At 45.9% G+C, this 16,272-nt stretch overlaps 1 protein-coding gene across 1 annotated transcript; it reads left to right on the top strand.

Annotated features, from left to right (window-relative positions):
* Positions 1 to 1,144: 1,144 nt before the first annotated feature.
* On the top strand, positions 1,145 to 15,287 carry LOC142021387 (T-cell immunoglobulin and mucin domain-containing protein 4-like). The gene is made up of 5 exons (XM_075010107.1): positions 1,145 to 1,199; positions 10,032 to 10,376; positions 11,454 to 11,469; positions 13,229 to 13,402; positions 15,137 to 15,287. Exons 1-5 carry the CDS (start codon positions 1,145 to 1,147, stop codon positions 15,285 to 15,287), a joined length of 741 nt encoding a protein of 246 aa, XP_074866208.1.
* Positions 15,288 to 16,272: the final 985 nt, after the last annotated feature.

Here is a 16,272-nt window from a genome sequence, read left to right as displayed (position 1 = left end):
GGTGGCTCTGGTACTTTGGCAATGTTGAAAGTCCTAGCCTGTGGTAGTAAATAGCCAGGCCGTACATCTTATCCTGAGACAAGCTCTGAGGTAAGTGACTGTCTCAGAACAAGGCCCAAACGCCAGAGCTATCGCCTATCAAAAAAGAGCAAAACTGTTTCTTTTCATAGGTGATTTGGCAAAAGTTTTGAGGAAGGACTTGAACCAGGTGCGGCAGTGGCTTGGTGAACAAGTTCCAAGGGATCCTCCAGGCATGAAGAAGGCCATGAGAGAATGCATGAAGGCAGGGATCTTCAAGCAGAAGGCAGCATGGGCTCAGTGCAAGGGGCAGGAAACTCAAGCAGTCACATGGCACCTTAGAGAATAATCAGTTTATTAGGTCATGAGCTTTCGTGGGCGAAACCCAATTTTTCAGATGGGTGGAAACAAGAGAATCCAGGGTATATGTAGCAGAAAAAAAAAAAGGAAGGAAGGAAAAGGAAGTTGCCTTTCACTAGTAGGGCCAATTAATGAAGTGAATGAGCTGGATGTATCTCATTCATGGCGTGTGATGTGGAAGTGTGAATATAGAAGGTGGAGAAATTGCCCGTGTGATGCAATAGCCAGTTAAGATCTTTATTCAGGCCTAGGTTAATAGTGTCAGATTTGTGAATGAATTCCATTTCACATGTGTCCCTCTGTAATCAGGCAGTAAAGTTCTTTTATGGAAGAAGGTTCATTTGAAATCCATTATCGAATGTTCAGGGAGGTTAAAGTGTTCCCCTACAGGTTTAGGTGTGTTCCCATTCTGGATTTCTGATTTGTGTCCTTTTTTTCCTTGGGTACAGAGACAATCTGGTTTGTCCAGTGTACATGGCAGAGGGGCATTGCTGGCACATGGTGGCATATATCACAATAGTGGAAGCGCAGGTGTATGAGCTCCTGGTATTGTGGCTTATGTGTAAGGTTCTGTGATGGTTTTGCTCATATAGATATGTAGACTGAGTGTACAGCTATGTGGAGAGAGGAAGTCTTTCTATTGGAGAAGAGAAAGTTGCAGTGTATAAAACCTTAAAAAAGTAGAAACTACTGTACAACCAGGCTCACTCAGCATTTCTGATAAATATAATATCTGGTACTTTCCTGGAATTTCTAATCAGCCCAAATGGCTCGTTCTCTGTTGCTTCACTGGGTCATACTACAACTACAGCTGTATATAGGTGAGTGCTTGGTTTATCCATGTGTTTCTTCAGAAGACAAAGTGAGATTCATTTTGGGTTTGGAATGTCACAGAGCAAATGGTGTTCATTTTTTTTTTTAATGTACACCCCTCTGCACATATAAGGTCGTAAACATGTATGTGAGTCACATACACTGTTTTTTCTGTGTGTGTTTAGGTGCCTTTACACATGTGAGATTGTAAATATATATTGGATCTTTTAGAAAATTGCAAGCCTTATTTGAATCAATGCCAATGTAGACAAAGGTTTGAAGTACTTAATTTGTTAATTATTCAGACATACAAATTGGTTCCCCTTTACTGACAAATGTGTGTGTGGATTCTTTTGGTTATTAAGATAGTTCAGCAAAAATTACCTCTGTGTTGTTGCTACAATTATACAGAATTAACTTTTCCTTCACTGCCTTGAGCTGCCAGCCTCAGGCTGGAGCCATTTTTCAGTATTAATGGAGCTATACTTTCGTAATGTGAGACAAAGCATGGGATTTTGTAGAGCTCTCTGCTCCTGGTAAAGTCAATGGTGAAATTCCAAATGCAAATAAAGTTGGAGCAGACATACAGCAATGCTGAAAATGTTCAGAAATCCCAAACAAAATGTTTAATGATCTTCCATGTAATAGCCAAGGCAGAAATACAACAAGAGATGCATGTTATAAGGTGAATTATAAACAGTTGGGAGACTGTGTAACATACTGGCCAGTTTCCAAATCTGTGTGCCTAGGATTAGGCTCCTAAATTCATACTTAGTCATCTGGAGGGAATTTTTAGAAGAATCTAAGAGTCTAAGAAAACGAACGTCCACCCTTGCTTCATCACTTTTCAGAAGACATTTGACAGCGTAGATCAGAAAGTGACTTGGATGTTGTTGGAGTCATATGGAGTAGATAGCAGACTGATATGGTTGTTAAAGGATATCAGAGACAATGTGAAGGCAGCAATGAGAACATGAGGAAAGTAGGGAAGTTGGCTAAGAACGAGTAGAGTTATGAGACAAGGAGATCCGATATCGCCGAGTGTTTTCATGACACTTCTAGAGAGAGCAATGGACAAGATCAAGGAAGAGGTAGAAGGGATATCTGTGCATGGGATAAGAATTAAAAACTTGAGGTTCACAGATGATATAGTTATTATTGGCTACGTCTACACGTGAAGCCTACATCGAAGTAGCTTATTTCGGCAACATCGAAATATGCTATTTCGATGAATAACGTCTACACATCCTCCAGGGCTGGCAACGTCGATGTTCAACTTCGACATTGGGCAGCACCACATCGAAATAGGCGCTGCGAGGGAACGTCTACACGCCAAAGTAGCACACATCGAAATAAGGATGCCAGGCACAGCTGCAGACAGGATCACAGGGCAGACTCGACAGCAAGCCGCTCCCTTAAAGGGCCCCTCCCAGACACAGTTGCACTAAACAACACAAGATCCACAGAGCCAACAACTGGTTGCAGACCCTGTGCCTGCAACATGGATCCCCAGCTGCCGCAGCAGCAGCCAGAAGCCCTGGGCTAAGGGCTGCTGCACACGGTGACCATAGAGCCCCGCAGGGGCTGGAGAGGGAGCGTCTCTCAACCCCTCAGCTGATGGCCGCCATGGCGGACACCACTATTTCGAAGTTGCGGGACGCGCAATGACTACACGGTCCCTACTTCGACGTTCAACGTCGAAGTAGGGCGCTATCCCCATCTCCTGATGAGGATAGCGACTTCGATGTCTCGCCGCCTAACGTCAAAGTTAACTTCAAAATAGCGCCCAACACGTGTAGCCGTGATGGGCGCTATTTCGAAGTTAGTGCCGCTACTTCGAAGTAGCGTGCACGTGTAGACACGGCTATTGAGGAAGATGAGGAAAAGCTAATGAAAACAGTGCAGGTGCTAAACAAGGAAGGGAAGTGGTACGGACTGCTTATGAACATCGATAAAACAAAAACAATGGTATTTGGAGATAAGAAATAGGCAGGAAGATCAGTGTGGATGGCATTGAACTAGAAGCTCACATATCTGAGGAGCAACATAATGTATGACCTAGACTGTAAGAAGGACATAGTGACTAGAATAGCGAATCTAGATCGAGTTTGAAGGAGATGGATAAGATTTGGAAAACCAAAGTGATTACCTTAGGAAGGAAACCACATATCTTGAAAATGTGTTTATTCAGCAGCATGTATGGATGTGAGACGGGTGATAATGAAAGATTCGAAGAGAAGGCTATTGGCATTTGAGAGGAGTTGGAATAGAAAGATCTTGAGAACAGGATGGATGCAGAAGGTCACCAACGAGGAATTACATAGGAAGATACAGTTGAAAAAGAACCTACTGCAGAAGGTTATGCAGTGCAAGTTACAGTCATTTGGGCATATTTGTAGAATTAACGAAAAATGAAAAATCAAGACCCAGGTATCTGGCATGATGGATCGTTTGAATAGGAGAGGCAGACCCCACAGAGAATGGGCCGATGATATAGTAGATTGGTGCAGAGCTAGTTTACAGAAACTAAGCCACTCCTCACTGGACAGGGAAAGACGGAAGGAATTAGGGCGGCATCAGTCTCCAATGGGCTCTGAGCCTGTGGTTGTTGATGATGATAAGTACCTTATGAGCACAAGTCTAACTTTCAGTGGAGCTTGTGTTCCTAAATCACTTGAGGCCTTATAAAAATCCCACCCTGTGTGCCTAAATATGGGCTGAGTAGCTCAACCTTAGTCACCTAGCCAGGTTTAGAATTTTGTGTATAGAGCTATTCAAGTGCCAAATGGGATGACTCAGTGATTCTAATATTTATGGCAACTTGCAGCATTCTTAAATCCCTATCTAAAACACTTGGGATATTGATAGAAAACTGTAGGAGACAAGAATGGGTTTGTCCCTTCACCAATCCCACTGAGATTCAACAGGCAAGAATATGCAGCACCAAGTTATACGGTACTTTCTGTGGACTTTCACTGGGATTTGCATTAGCCACAGGGAATCCAAAATATTTCTAATCCATTACCATGTCCATTATTTACTCACTACACCTTCAGCCTGAAAACAAATCAGTTTTCAAGCCTTCATTTGTGGTTCCTTCAATAATATCTTTATAGGGAAACACACTTAGAGATCAAAATGGCTGCTAGTCACTTTCACCCAGCTTAGCCTTGCTCAGCATTGTGAAATCTTGGAACTGCAAGGCTCTGACACAACAGTGCAAGAAGTCAGACATGCCTTAGTGTTTAATTAATTCAGCCCCGTGATAGCTTCTTATTCATGCTCCATGCACATACGAACATTAGACCTGGTAGGAAAAAAAGTCCAATATTTTTCAACAAAAAAGGCAAAGATTTTTGTAAAACATAGTCCTTTTTAAAACCAGTTGTAATGTACAGAGGACACACATACATCTTTGCATCTCTTTTAGTAGCTAATTTACATAAGGAGAAAAGAATCTGTTACCGTTACTCTCTAATGGAGCTACATCTCCGTCTCAAACAGCAGAGGTGTACATACGCATGGGAAGCAGGGCTATGTGGGAAACTGTAGCACCCTCCGTAATTTGTTCTTTGTGCTAGGATCCTAGCTGTCAGCCCATGCCCAGGAGGCCTGCTGCTGCATGGGCTCCTGGCCACCAACCATAGGAGATCCCAGCCAGTGCACTCACTGCCTGTGGGGTTCCAGCCACCAGCCCTGCAGGCTCTGCATCAGCCCCAGGGTCCTGGCCACTAGGGGCTGTGCTGCCACCCATGGTCCCAGAGGCTCCCTGGTCGTCCCTGGGGCCCACCCCAACTGCTGGCCCAATTCCTAGGGCTCCCCAGCCATCCCCAGATGTGACCCCAGCTGGGGTGGTGAGGGATGCACGCAGGGTATGGCAGCACTACCGGAGGTGTGTGATTTTAACGTGAGGCCACAGATTCAAACCCTGCCGAGGACCCAAAGGAGGTATTGATACTTAAGGTGCAAGTGGCCAGTTACGAGCTCAGGTCCGTGTTTACATTTAAATGACTTGAAACTTACTGAAGCATGTCACCGACACTGGCACTCAGCAACTGTTAGCCGATGGGCGGGTAGCCTATGCCCTTATTTTCATCTGAGTCTTTAACTGCTAGGACAGACAGCCCCTTCGCAGCGGGCAGCCCAGGAAGGCTGATGGATGCCCCAAGGTCCTAACACACGGGTCTTTAACTGCTAGGACAGGAAATGTCCCTTCGCAGTGGGCAGCCATGACAGGCTGATGGGTGCCCCAGTGGTTGCACTGAGAGCTTCCCACACCGGAGTCTTTAACTGCTAGGACGAGAAAGTCCCTTCGCAGTGGGCAGCCAGGGGTGGCTGACTGTAGCCAGACAGAGTCTCCCCCTTACAAGCCAGCTTGCTCGTTGCCCCCCCCACTGAGGAGCACACAGGGCACGGAAATGGCTGCTGACAGCACAGTCTTTGATGCCCTCATTGAGGCCCAGATATGCTGGCTTATCGTGACCCTGAGAAGCAGAAAGTACAGCTAGAAGGCTAACAGGCCAGACTGTCAACATGAGAGGAGGGGTGAACCCTCAAGAAATCACCCCAGCTGGCATTGATCAATATGATGCACACACACAATCACTCAGAAGGGGACGTGCCCCGCCCGCACAAAAGAATGTCCTGTACTCCTAAATTGTTTATCTCTTGTCTTACAAGTGCAAACTAAGTAGAAATGCCCTTGTAACAAACTGGAGTCACAAAGACAGACCAGTATGATCTGGCACCATAGGTAAGAAAGAGAATACGTAACCCAAAAGGGGTATAAAAGATGGGTCCAGCAGAACTCTAACTTTGAGTGCATTTCAACCAACTACCTGCTGGTCGGGTCAGGTGATTGCCTCCCGAGGTCCACAACTGGGGACGCCCAACCTCGTATTCGTCTTTCCGCGGAATTGAGTGACCGATCCGGCTTGGCTACGCTGGTATCAAGAGACGCAGAGAGGGTAAGATACACCCATGCTAGGTCTCTGACTTTTTTTTGTGCACAGCTAAAGAATTAGAGCTCTGTAACTAGTGCCAAGGTATCATTGTGTTAGATGATAACAGATATCTTTGTATTGGATTGTAATGTAACTTGTTAACACCTGTACTTTGCTAGCATATAAGAAGTAAACAATAGCCTTTTGTAACCGCACGCTTATAACTGTAGATTAAATAAACTTGTAACTAGTTAAGATCCAAGCCTAACTATTTTGTTAACCCTTTTGTCACTGCAACACAGCCGGCACAACAAAAGAACTTTAACCGTTTGGTTACTACAGCCTGGCCGTGGGTGAGTGTGCTAGGAGCTGCCTGCTCTAACAGTAAAAAACTGGGTTGCTTAGGACCCAGGGGAGTACCTCACCGCACATTACCTGGCCACCGGCTAACAGAATTGGCGCAGCGAGCAGGGTTGTGACACAGGCTGTACCACAGTGACAAAATGAAACCAGTCATGATAAACAACATGGATTTCCCCAACATAGAGAAGGAATTCACCCAGGAAGGATGGGGTGACTCTAAGTGGGACAAGGAAATGTTGGAAAAGTACTGGGGACAATCAGAGAAATTATGGTTGCAGCTCTGTAAGCAGAGAACTGCTTGTAAACTAGGGAAAAAGGAATATTGGAGCAGTTTTGTATCTGGCTGTGAGATACAGCTCCTTGGACAAAAGCCCAGATTATAAGACCTTGAAGAAACTGCCCAACTCTGAAAGCTTTAGTTCAAGTTCTTAACTCTTCGTGTTACAAAGTGTAGTTATGTAAACATTTATGTTGTGGTGTATGTGTATGTGTCATGGAGTTTTGTTCACGTTAATTGTTTTGCTAACACGTGTTTGTGTCCATAGCTCGCATGTAACAATTCACAGATCCATTATTGAATGTGCACAAAGAAAACAAAAGGAAAGCAATACACTTCACAGGTCTTATTCTCACCCCGGCATTACCAGCGTGGCGTGGCCAGCGTTTCACTCAATCCCTCGGGAAGAAGCAATAAACAATGAGGACCTCGGGAGGCAACAACCCTCCTGACCGGCAGGTAGAGGTAATTGGGGCTCAGTTAGAGGGGCTGCCGGACCCTTACTTTATACCCATTGGGTCATGTACGCTCTTTCCTTATCTCAAAGGGTGCCAATTGGATTAGCTCATCTCAAGACACTGGTTCTCACAGGGCTGGTTCACGCCTGTGGGGTGGAGATAATTTTAGGGCCTTCTTTCTTTATGGGCCGGAGATTTTTCCTCCGTCTGGGACGTTTGTGGAGGCGAATCAGCTGGTGGTAACTAACGAAGGGCAGTCCGAGGCCCGGCTGTTTATTAGCCCATTCTCTCTTGCTGCAGCTCCGGAGCATCAAAAAGACTGTGCCTGAGATAAGCACATCTGAGCTCTCGGGCATTCCAGGGCTGAGCTGTTTCTTTTTAACCCTTTGGTGCTCTGAAGCACCCAGGAGAGACAAGAGGGAGTAGAGAAAAAGGGAGGGTTCTGTCTGGCTACAGCAGCCCTCACCGAATAGGCACCCCGACTTTAGAGGGACTGCTCATATGCGCTGTTACTCCTTGGTGTGAGTGTTGGGTCAAGAATTAGGGCACTAGCAGAGGTATTGATGTACAGCCATAGCCAACAATGTGATGTCATTTAACTGAACTTATGGAACACCGACTTCGGGGCTGGGAGGGTGCAGCCCAGCTCAAGTCATCTGCTCAGAATAAGAGTGTTTAAAATAGCTGGCAGTTGCTTGGCCTACCCTCCTGAATGCAAACCCAGAGTTCAGGCCAGTTAGTTGTCAGCCTAGTCTGAGCTACCACCCACACTACCCCCCAGGTACACTGCTCTCTTTAGTACACTAGCTCAAGCAAAGTTAACTCAGCTGGGTCTGTCTTAACCTGAGAAGCACCATCCCAGCTGCAATTTAGAGGTACTCTAAGGATAAGGTACAATGGTACAAGCTATTGTAAAACCCTTTGCTAATTTAAAAGCTCATAGAAGCATAGAACATTAAAACTGGAAGGGACACCAGGAGGTCAGTTTCCTGCCCTCCTGGCAGGACCAAGCACCACCTATATTATCCCTTTTAGATATTTATCCCACCTGTTCTTAAATATCTCTAATGATGGAGATGTTACAACCACCCCAGGCAATTTATTCCAGTAATTAATCACTCTGACAGGAAATTTTTCCTACTGTCCAACCTAAACCTTCCTCATTGCAATTTAAGCCCCTTGCTTCTTGTCCTATCTTCATAGACTAAGGAGCATAGTTTTTCTCCCTCCTCCTTGTAACACCCTTTTAGGTACTTGAAAGCTGCTGATAGGTACTTGAAAGAGAGTTAGTGGATTCATAGTCTTCCATCTTTGCTAGTCCTCTCAGGAACATTTGCATTACAGGAAGAAAAGAAGGAACTGAAACTCCAAGCGCCGCATTTTTTGGGTTCCAGTGCTTTTAGAAAACAGCCTCTTAGACAGTCTGGTGCCTAATTCCACCTAAGGCGGGGGGGGGCGGGCATGTGACTGCCCCATGTAACTCCCCCACATGGCTTTGCTCACCCTCAGCCTGGGAACCCCCCGCTCTTCTCCCCATCCCACGTTACTTGGGAGGAAAAACTGGGGGTGGTACAGCAGCTGGAGGAGCTGCCGGGGTGCTCCTCCTTTCCCTGCTATCCCTCCGAGCTGGAAAAGAGCAGAAATTCCAGCTCCTCGCCTCCCCCTACGCCAGTCTCTCCAAGGAGCAGTCATGTCTGTGCAGGGAGCTATCTTGGTGGAGACTCTTTCTGGTACCCCATACCAGCTAAAAATGACCTGCTGGTACATCAGACCAGACTGGGATGGCTGACTTGCACCCCTGGTTTTTGTTACCTCTCAAGTCTAAGTAAAATTGTCTCCATTTCAATAAACACGGCACTTGGCAATGTGAGGGTTTCAAATGATCGTTCACGCATATGCCCTCCTATGCCAGCATGCCTGGAAGAACCATACATAATTGCTAACAGCACTCTCCACAGCTCAGGAAAGATGGGAGCATGCCCTGTCTTTGCCTGCCTCCCTTCCCTCAGGGTAAGGGGGTAGGAACTTCTCGTCACCTTGTAACTCCTCCTCACCTTGCTGTTTGGCTAGAGACACCCTGGTGGTCATAACTCCACTCATTGCATTGCATGGCACAGCTGGCGCAGGTCAGTCAGAGCAAAGACTAGTATCTGACAAACTACTGGTCAAGACTGGGGAGGCTGCTGCCACCTTTCCTAACGGGGGTTGTTCACCGCCTTTTGCTTGGTACCTTAGAACAGTGCTTCTTAAGCTATGTTCAGTGGAATACTGGTGTTCTGTGAACAACTTGCAGGTGCGCCACTAGCGTTTGGAAAAAATACACAGATGGTCAATATTTTCTATAAAACCAGATACAGTGTCACTTCTTCATTGCTATGATACCTGATTCAATTACTTCATTTTGATTTGGCTGCATATGTTGCTGTCTGGCTTTTATTTTATTTTATTTTAATTTTTTTGACATCTGACAGCAATAGCTTTTGAAGAAAATTTCCATAGGTATTCTGCATAAAAATACTATTGTTTGGTGTTCGATAGTCTCAAGAAATTTAAGAACCACTGTCTTGGAAGGTCTCCCAGGCAGGGTTCAGCCTGGGATGACCCAAAGGGGTCACTGTTCCGCTCTCAAAACAAATAACACAAGTAAGATGAACAGGGCAAAGGCAAAAGAAGGATTTTCTGCTTCTTTCTTAAATATTTGCTGGAGTGGCCTGTTCTCAGGGTACAGCTAGAGGAGCTGGGCTGGGTAACCGTGCACTGAAAGGTCTTAACTCTGCTTTCCTTGCTTTTCCTCCCCAGCATGCGGCATGTATCACAGAGTAGTGAAAGCGACGGTGGGACAGTCTGTCAAGCTGCCCTGCACCTACAGAGTCACACACATGAGTGAGATCAGTGTCATGTGCTGGGGGCGGGGGCTCTGTCCTCTCTCCAAATGCAGAAATGAAATTGTCCGCACTGATGGGCAGAAAGTGATATCTTCACAGTCTGACAGATACCGGCTAAAGGGTTCGATCGCCCGCGGAGATGTGTCTCTGACTATAGACAACGTGAACCACCAAGACAGAGGGGCTTACTGCTGCCGTGTAGAAATCCCAGGACCGTTTAATGATATCAAAGAGAACTTGAATTTACTGGTTAACAGAGGTGCGCAAAACTCTCTTCTCCCTTTGTAGAGAGAAACCCAGTCCTGGGGCTTGGACTATGCATCTCAGAGAGTCTCAGAGGGGTAGCCCTGTTAGTCTGTAGCTTCACAGAGAGAACAAACAGTCCTGTAGCACCTTAAAGGTAATGAGTTTTTGTGGGTCTAACACGGTGTTGTCACTTGGAGGCAGGGGGGCCAGCCCAGAGTATCAATGTGGCCATAGCCAGTCCCCCAAAGCTCAGCTGGCAGGGCCCAGCTGAGGCATGTGTTAACATGATGCAGTCTCTAGAATATAGGTGTGGCCCCACTGGGGGAGCCTTCCTCCTGGCATGCGTTGCCTTACAGGGAGCAGCCAGCCCCTGAAAATCTTTGCCATTGGGGGACTTTTCCCCTCTGGCAATAGCCCCTGGAAATACTACCTGCTGGGGGAGCTTTCACCCTATGCAAGCCAGGACATGCTGCTTTCTGGAAAGCATGGTCTGCACTGTACTGCCAGCATGTGGTATGGTGGGGCAGGGACTAACAACGTGGCATTGTTGGGTGGGGGATAGAGCCCCAACGGCATGGCACCTGTGGGGCAGAGGGGCTGCCCCCATACAAATATGAACTGCAGAAAAGAAGTTTCTCAGCTTCCATGCTGGGGCTCTCTAAAGTGGCTAGATGTGATCACCACACTGATCATAAAGAAATGAATTCAAAATGCTCAAGTTCCTGTTTCCAACTTCCTGCACACGTGGGCTGTGTCTACACGTGCCCCAAACTTCGAAATAGCCATGCAAATGGCCATTTCGAAGTTTACTAATGAAGCACTGAAATGCATATTCAGCGCTTCATTAGCATGCGGGCGGCAGCCGCGCTTCGAAATTGACGCTTCTTGCCGCCGCGCGGCGCGTCCAGACGGGGCTCCTTTTCGAAAGGACGCCGCCTACTTCGAAGTCCCCTTATTCCCATGAGCTCACCATAAAAGAAACTTCCCATGAGCTCATGGGAATAAGGGGACGTCGAAGTAGGCGGCGTCCTTTCGAAAAGGAGCCCCGTCTGGACGCGCCGCGCGGCGGCAAGGAGCATCAATTTCGAAGCGCGGCTGCCGCCCGCATGCTAATGAAGCGCTGAATATGCATTTCAGCGCTTCATTAGTAAACTTCAAAATGGCCATTTGCATGGCCATTTCGAAGTTTGGGGCACGTGTAGACGTAGCGCTGGAGAGCAGCAGGGGTAGAGCAGTGACCTGAAAAGATGCCTCGGGGAGCATTGTGGGATAGCTGAAAGGCTAATAAAATCTATCCCTTGTATAGTTCGACTGCAAATTCGACCTCTCGTGTTACTGCGGGGGGAGACCAGCATTACAAAACTCGAACTCAGAGTCCCTCAAAAGTGACCTGTTGAGTGCTGGAGTGCAGACAGAGTGTTTCTAAACTCAAACTTAGACCCTTATAGTTGACTTAATTTCCCAGTGTAGACCAAACAAAGCTGTGACACTCTGGGGACGTTTCCCAGACCTGACAAAGAGCCATTTATGTAGCTCAAAAAACCTCTCTCTTCCACCAGTGAAAGTTGGTCCAATAAAGTATATTACCTCATTCACCTTTTTCCTGTCTATAAGGAAACAGGGATGTGCTCAGAGACCAAAGTTCCTTCTATTTTTTCCATCCAGGTGCAGGATAAATTTTGTTATGCACACTAAGGCACACGTCGATGTGCACCACCATTAGAAACATGCTGCTGGCTGTGGGCACTCTGCTAATCACCTGGGAGGCATCGAATCTCTCCTTGACAGCTGCCCAACACTCTGTTAGAGGGAACGCTGTTTTGAACAATCCTACTTTAGCTTGCAACCACTGGGCTGGAAATGGTTTCCTGTCTCATAAATATCTTCAAGCATGAATGTTTTTTCTCGTCTCAAATCAGGACAAAAAGTTAAAATCTTGACAACATTCACAAACTACAAAACTGTTTCTCTACCACACCCACCCCTCCATTTCAGGTTAACTGAAACATTTTATTATGCCAAATTTGAAATGTTTGGTTTTGATCTTGACCCTCTTAAATTATTTTTAAGACTAATCAGTCTAAATTTTAAAACGAAAAGGCATTCTCAACACAAAGACTGGCATTTTCCATTTTGAAAAGAAAAATTAGTTTCCTCTTGGTGTTTTTGGTTCTCCCCCCCACCCCCCCAGTGGTGGAGTTTGGTTTTTGTGTTGTTAGGAAATGCAACAAACCAATATGGTTTTGTGAACAGTGACGCTTTTGTTTATTCTATCCAAAACTTTAAAAAAATCCTACCTGCCTCTAGTCATGGGGAGGGACTAGGGAAGTCCTTTCCAACCTCTTAACGAGAAGTGCTCTGTAACATTACAACACCCTAAGGAGATTTGATATAATAGGTGCAATTCCGCAGCAGACTATGGACTTACACCCATTCACACCACATTAAATTTGACCTTGCTGGTCAGTCAACTGAATGCCCTTTTTTTGTTTCTTTGGCCTGCAAATGACTGCAACACAACTTGGGACAAGGCCTGATCAAACATTATCGCTCAACTATTTTTTTTTTTTTGATAGAAAATTGGGCATGCTTTTGGATTTCCCACTTTTTGACAAAAAGTCAACATGGGCCATAAGAGGAAAAAGTTTTCCAACCAGCTCCATTTGGAACTTGTTTCTTACATAATTAAGTGGCCTTTTAAAGTACCTGTTAATCAGCCTCTTCCCAGAGTTTTGGCAACTAGATTGTTGGAAATCATTTACAGTTTGGCTTTGCTTTACTCGAATTCTGTTGAAGATGTCCTGATTTGGCTTCTTTTTATCTCATTTCAGCAACCACTACTGCCCGCCCAAAAAAAACCACTGGCCGCACAACAACCACTGCTCCGCCCCTGACAACCACTGCTCCGCCCCTGACAACCACTACTGCCCTCCCAACACACTCTGTTCCAACCCTGACAACCACTTCCAACCCCCCAACAACAGTTCCTTCCACAGCAACCATTTTCCAGATGATAACTCCGTGCACAGAAGAGGCTGAGCTCATTCACCCGGATGAAGGTAGGAAAAGCAAACAGCTCCAAGCAGCTCAGATGATACCCTCTCACCTGTGGCAGCCTAAAGTGATTAGAGTCAATGCACAAACTATAAGAAAATGCTTACTCTGTAAGTGTCCCCTGGGTTCCAAATGGTCAAAGCCTGCTGACAGAGTAGAAAAACGTAGTGAAACCTTGCAGTTTTCTCCACAATCAGATCATTTGGTGGATGTCTACACGGCACTGAAAAACATGTGGCCAGTGGTGGATTAGCAGAAAGGCAAAAGGGGCCCAGGCGTGAGGGGCCCCCAGGCTCCATAACTCCATTTTGTTTAAACAATTCGCTTTAATGGAACAAAAGGCATGTTATGTCATTCTTAATTTAAAATTAAGTGTAATTTTATCACGCAGTACGAATAATAATAATCAGGAATAGCTTTGAAAGCATAAATAATACATTAATCTTTTGATATAGGGGGGTGGGGACTCGTGACTGTGTTGTCCCAGGGTCTCACTTGCTCTTAGTCCACCTCTGCCTGTGGCACCAAGTTGCAGACCACAGGTCAGGTCAACACTGCAACTTTTAGCCCCTCGCCCGAGCCCCATGAATCCAAGTTCATTGACCTGAGCTATGAGAGTCAGTGTCGTGGGTCTCGGAATGCAGTGTAGACAGCTCCTGTCCCTTCGCCTCTGCATTCCATGGCTGCGAAAAGCAGCGACCGGACTGATGAAATCATGTATTAGCTTCCTTCCGCTTCTGAGTGCCTGCATTCCCAAGCAGTGTTTTTTGAAGGAACTGCTTTTAGCTAATCATCTTCTTATGCTTTGTTTTAGTGACTGCCATTTATGCTGTCCCAACTTCTACTGACAGGGCCACTGAAGGTCATATCTCCACAGACAGCTCATTTGATACAGGTAGGGAGAACGTTGCCATTTGCCAACATTGCATGTTGATGTGCTCGTGCCTTCCCAGGAGTGTCCAAATTATCCGGCGAGGTGGCTAGATTTGCTCTGGATGTGGTCTGTTCTAGGGCCTGGAAATACTATCTTGTGGAAACATGACCTGATGGTATTTGGACTTTTTTGTTCAGTGGAGTCCAGGATTCCAGCGGCTCTGCCATCAGTGTGCTACAAATGCAAACTGGTCAAATGTAGCACAGCTCATTTCAGCAAAATATTGTATTATGAAAATGTGAAAACACTGAACTCGGGGGTGATCCCCAGACTTCAGGGAGTCTACTAAAACCTTCTGTTTGTTTTAATTCCAGAGACTGTTCCCCCAGATACTTTCCAGGTACCACCTGAGACAAGTGACATGAATCCTAATTCTTATGTCACGTTTTCCTTGACACCTTTGGGAGACTCCATGAAAGAGGGACTTGGCAAAGGTCTGAGAGTGTAATTAATATTTGTTTGCTGTGTGGGAGGGCTTGTGGAGGACAGAGGAGGTGGGGATGGTACAAAGATCTCAGGAGAATATACCTGTATAGAGAATGCATCTGTTACCCTAGCACACAGGACATGAACACTTTGGGACACACTGTGCAGCCATAATTTTGGGCCCACTGCTGGTAAATGTGGGTACAATTAATTGTGCCCACTACTGAATAGGTAGGTAGACAGGCATCACAATTACAAGCATAAGCGGTGCCTACAAATATTCACCCACTTATAGCTAGTGGTTCAAAACTTCTCAGGCAATTTGAAACACCCTGTCTAAAAAGTACGGTCTCTTAAAGAATCTTATTTTATTTTGTCTCCATGACTACAGGATCCCCGATGACCATTCTGATCTCTGAGAGGACTGAAAAGGTTGACACTGGTTTCATTACAGAGGGTGATCTCAGTGCAGGTATATGTGACAATAATAAAAGAGCAAAAGACATTTGACCCATGGGGTCAGTGTTGCGGTTAAAACACAGTTAAACAGGAGTTTTCTGGCTCTTGTGGAGATTTATTTCAAGTGCCATAGCTGGTTTGACCCCACTGGCAGGTTTTGCTCCAGAAAGGCTAAGGACTACAGAGCAGGAGGTGTTGTAAGTCAGGACGGAATAGCTCTGGGTAGAACTAGGTGGGAGAAGCTTGTCTACAAAGGTAAACTGAGCTTTTAGCTCCTCATCCTTTCAGCACCATAAGCAGAATTGCTGGCTGTTGCTGAATGCATCTCATTTATAGTTGTTTAGTGACTGGAAACCGTCTGTATCACAGGTTCCTGTTGGATGCTGAATCAGAACAGAGGGCTCCAGCTGGTCGGGAAAACATGGTGTGAAAGGTGGCCCCACATCATGGGCAAGAAAGGGCTCAGGGCTAGTTAAACATATTTCTTGCATGTGGGCAGTAATTAAATAGCTACTTGTCAGCCAGTGGGTGTGGGACTCCAGGAAGATCAGCTGATGAACTCAGCAAACACCTAGCCTTCTATATTAGCTGAGGGAGCTCTGCATGGAGGGAGAACCTGGCAAGTTCCTGTGAAGGGCCAAAGTGCCAGAGACTGGAGACCTCAGGCGGACATAAGCTGGGTGGGACAGTACTTGACACCTGATGATAATATGGAGGCTGAGATTTCAGTCCTTTTACAACGTAGTTTTGCAATTAAAGGGATTTCAAGCGCACCATAAAAGAAACTTCTCACACTTTTTTACACGAAAGGGTTAAGATGCACGTGTTGTCACAAAGGCCAAATTGGAGTGTTACAGAAAAGTGACCTGTGGTTCCCACTTCCCGGCTCCAATATATATAGCCCACTGGGAAAATGTCAGCAAAAAAACAAAACAAAAAAACCCCAGAGCTTAGAAAGAGGAAATGCAAACCTCAAGGTTGACACAGCAGCAGGAAGTCATTACTCTGATCTCGGTAAAGCCATAGTTAACGGTCA

The sequence above is a fragment of the Carettochelys insculpta genome, chromosome 15 (assembly GCF_033958435.1).
Source record: "Carettochelys insculpta isolate YL-2023 chromosome 15, ASM3395843v1, whole genome shotgun sequence".
Taxonomy (NCBI): domain Eukaryota; kingdom Metazoa; phylum Chordata; order Testudines; family Carettochelyidae; genus Carettochelys; species Carettochelys insculpta.
The sequence above is the reverse complement of the archived record's forward strand: the minus strand, read 5'-3'. Positions and strand labels throughout refer to the sequence as shown.

Excerpts from the sequence above, each read along its gene's own strand:
- LOC142021387 (XM_075010107.1), top strand. The coding sequence starts at position 1,145 with ATGGCTCGTTCTCTGTTGCTTCACTGGGTCATACTACAACTACAGCTG. Across the intron at positions 1,200-10,031 it reads ACAACTACAGCTGTATATAG|CATGCGGCATGTATCACAGA; the intron begins GTGAGTGCTTGG and ends TTTCCTCCCCAG. Across the intron at positions 13,403-15,136 it reads CCGTGCACAGAAGAGGCTGA|AATCTTATTTTATTTTGTCT; the intron begins GCTCATTCACCC and ends GGTCTCTTAAAG.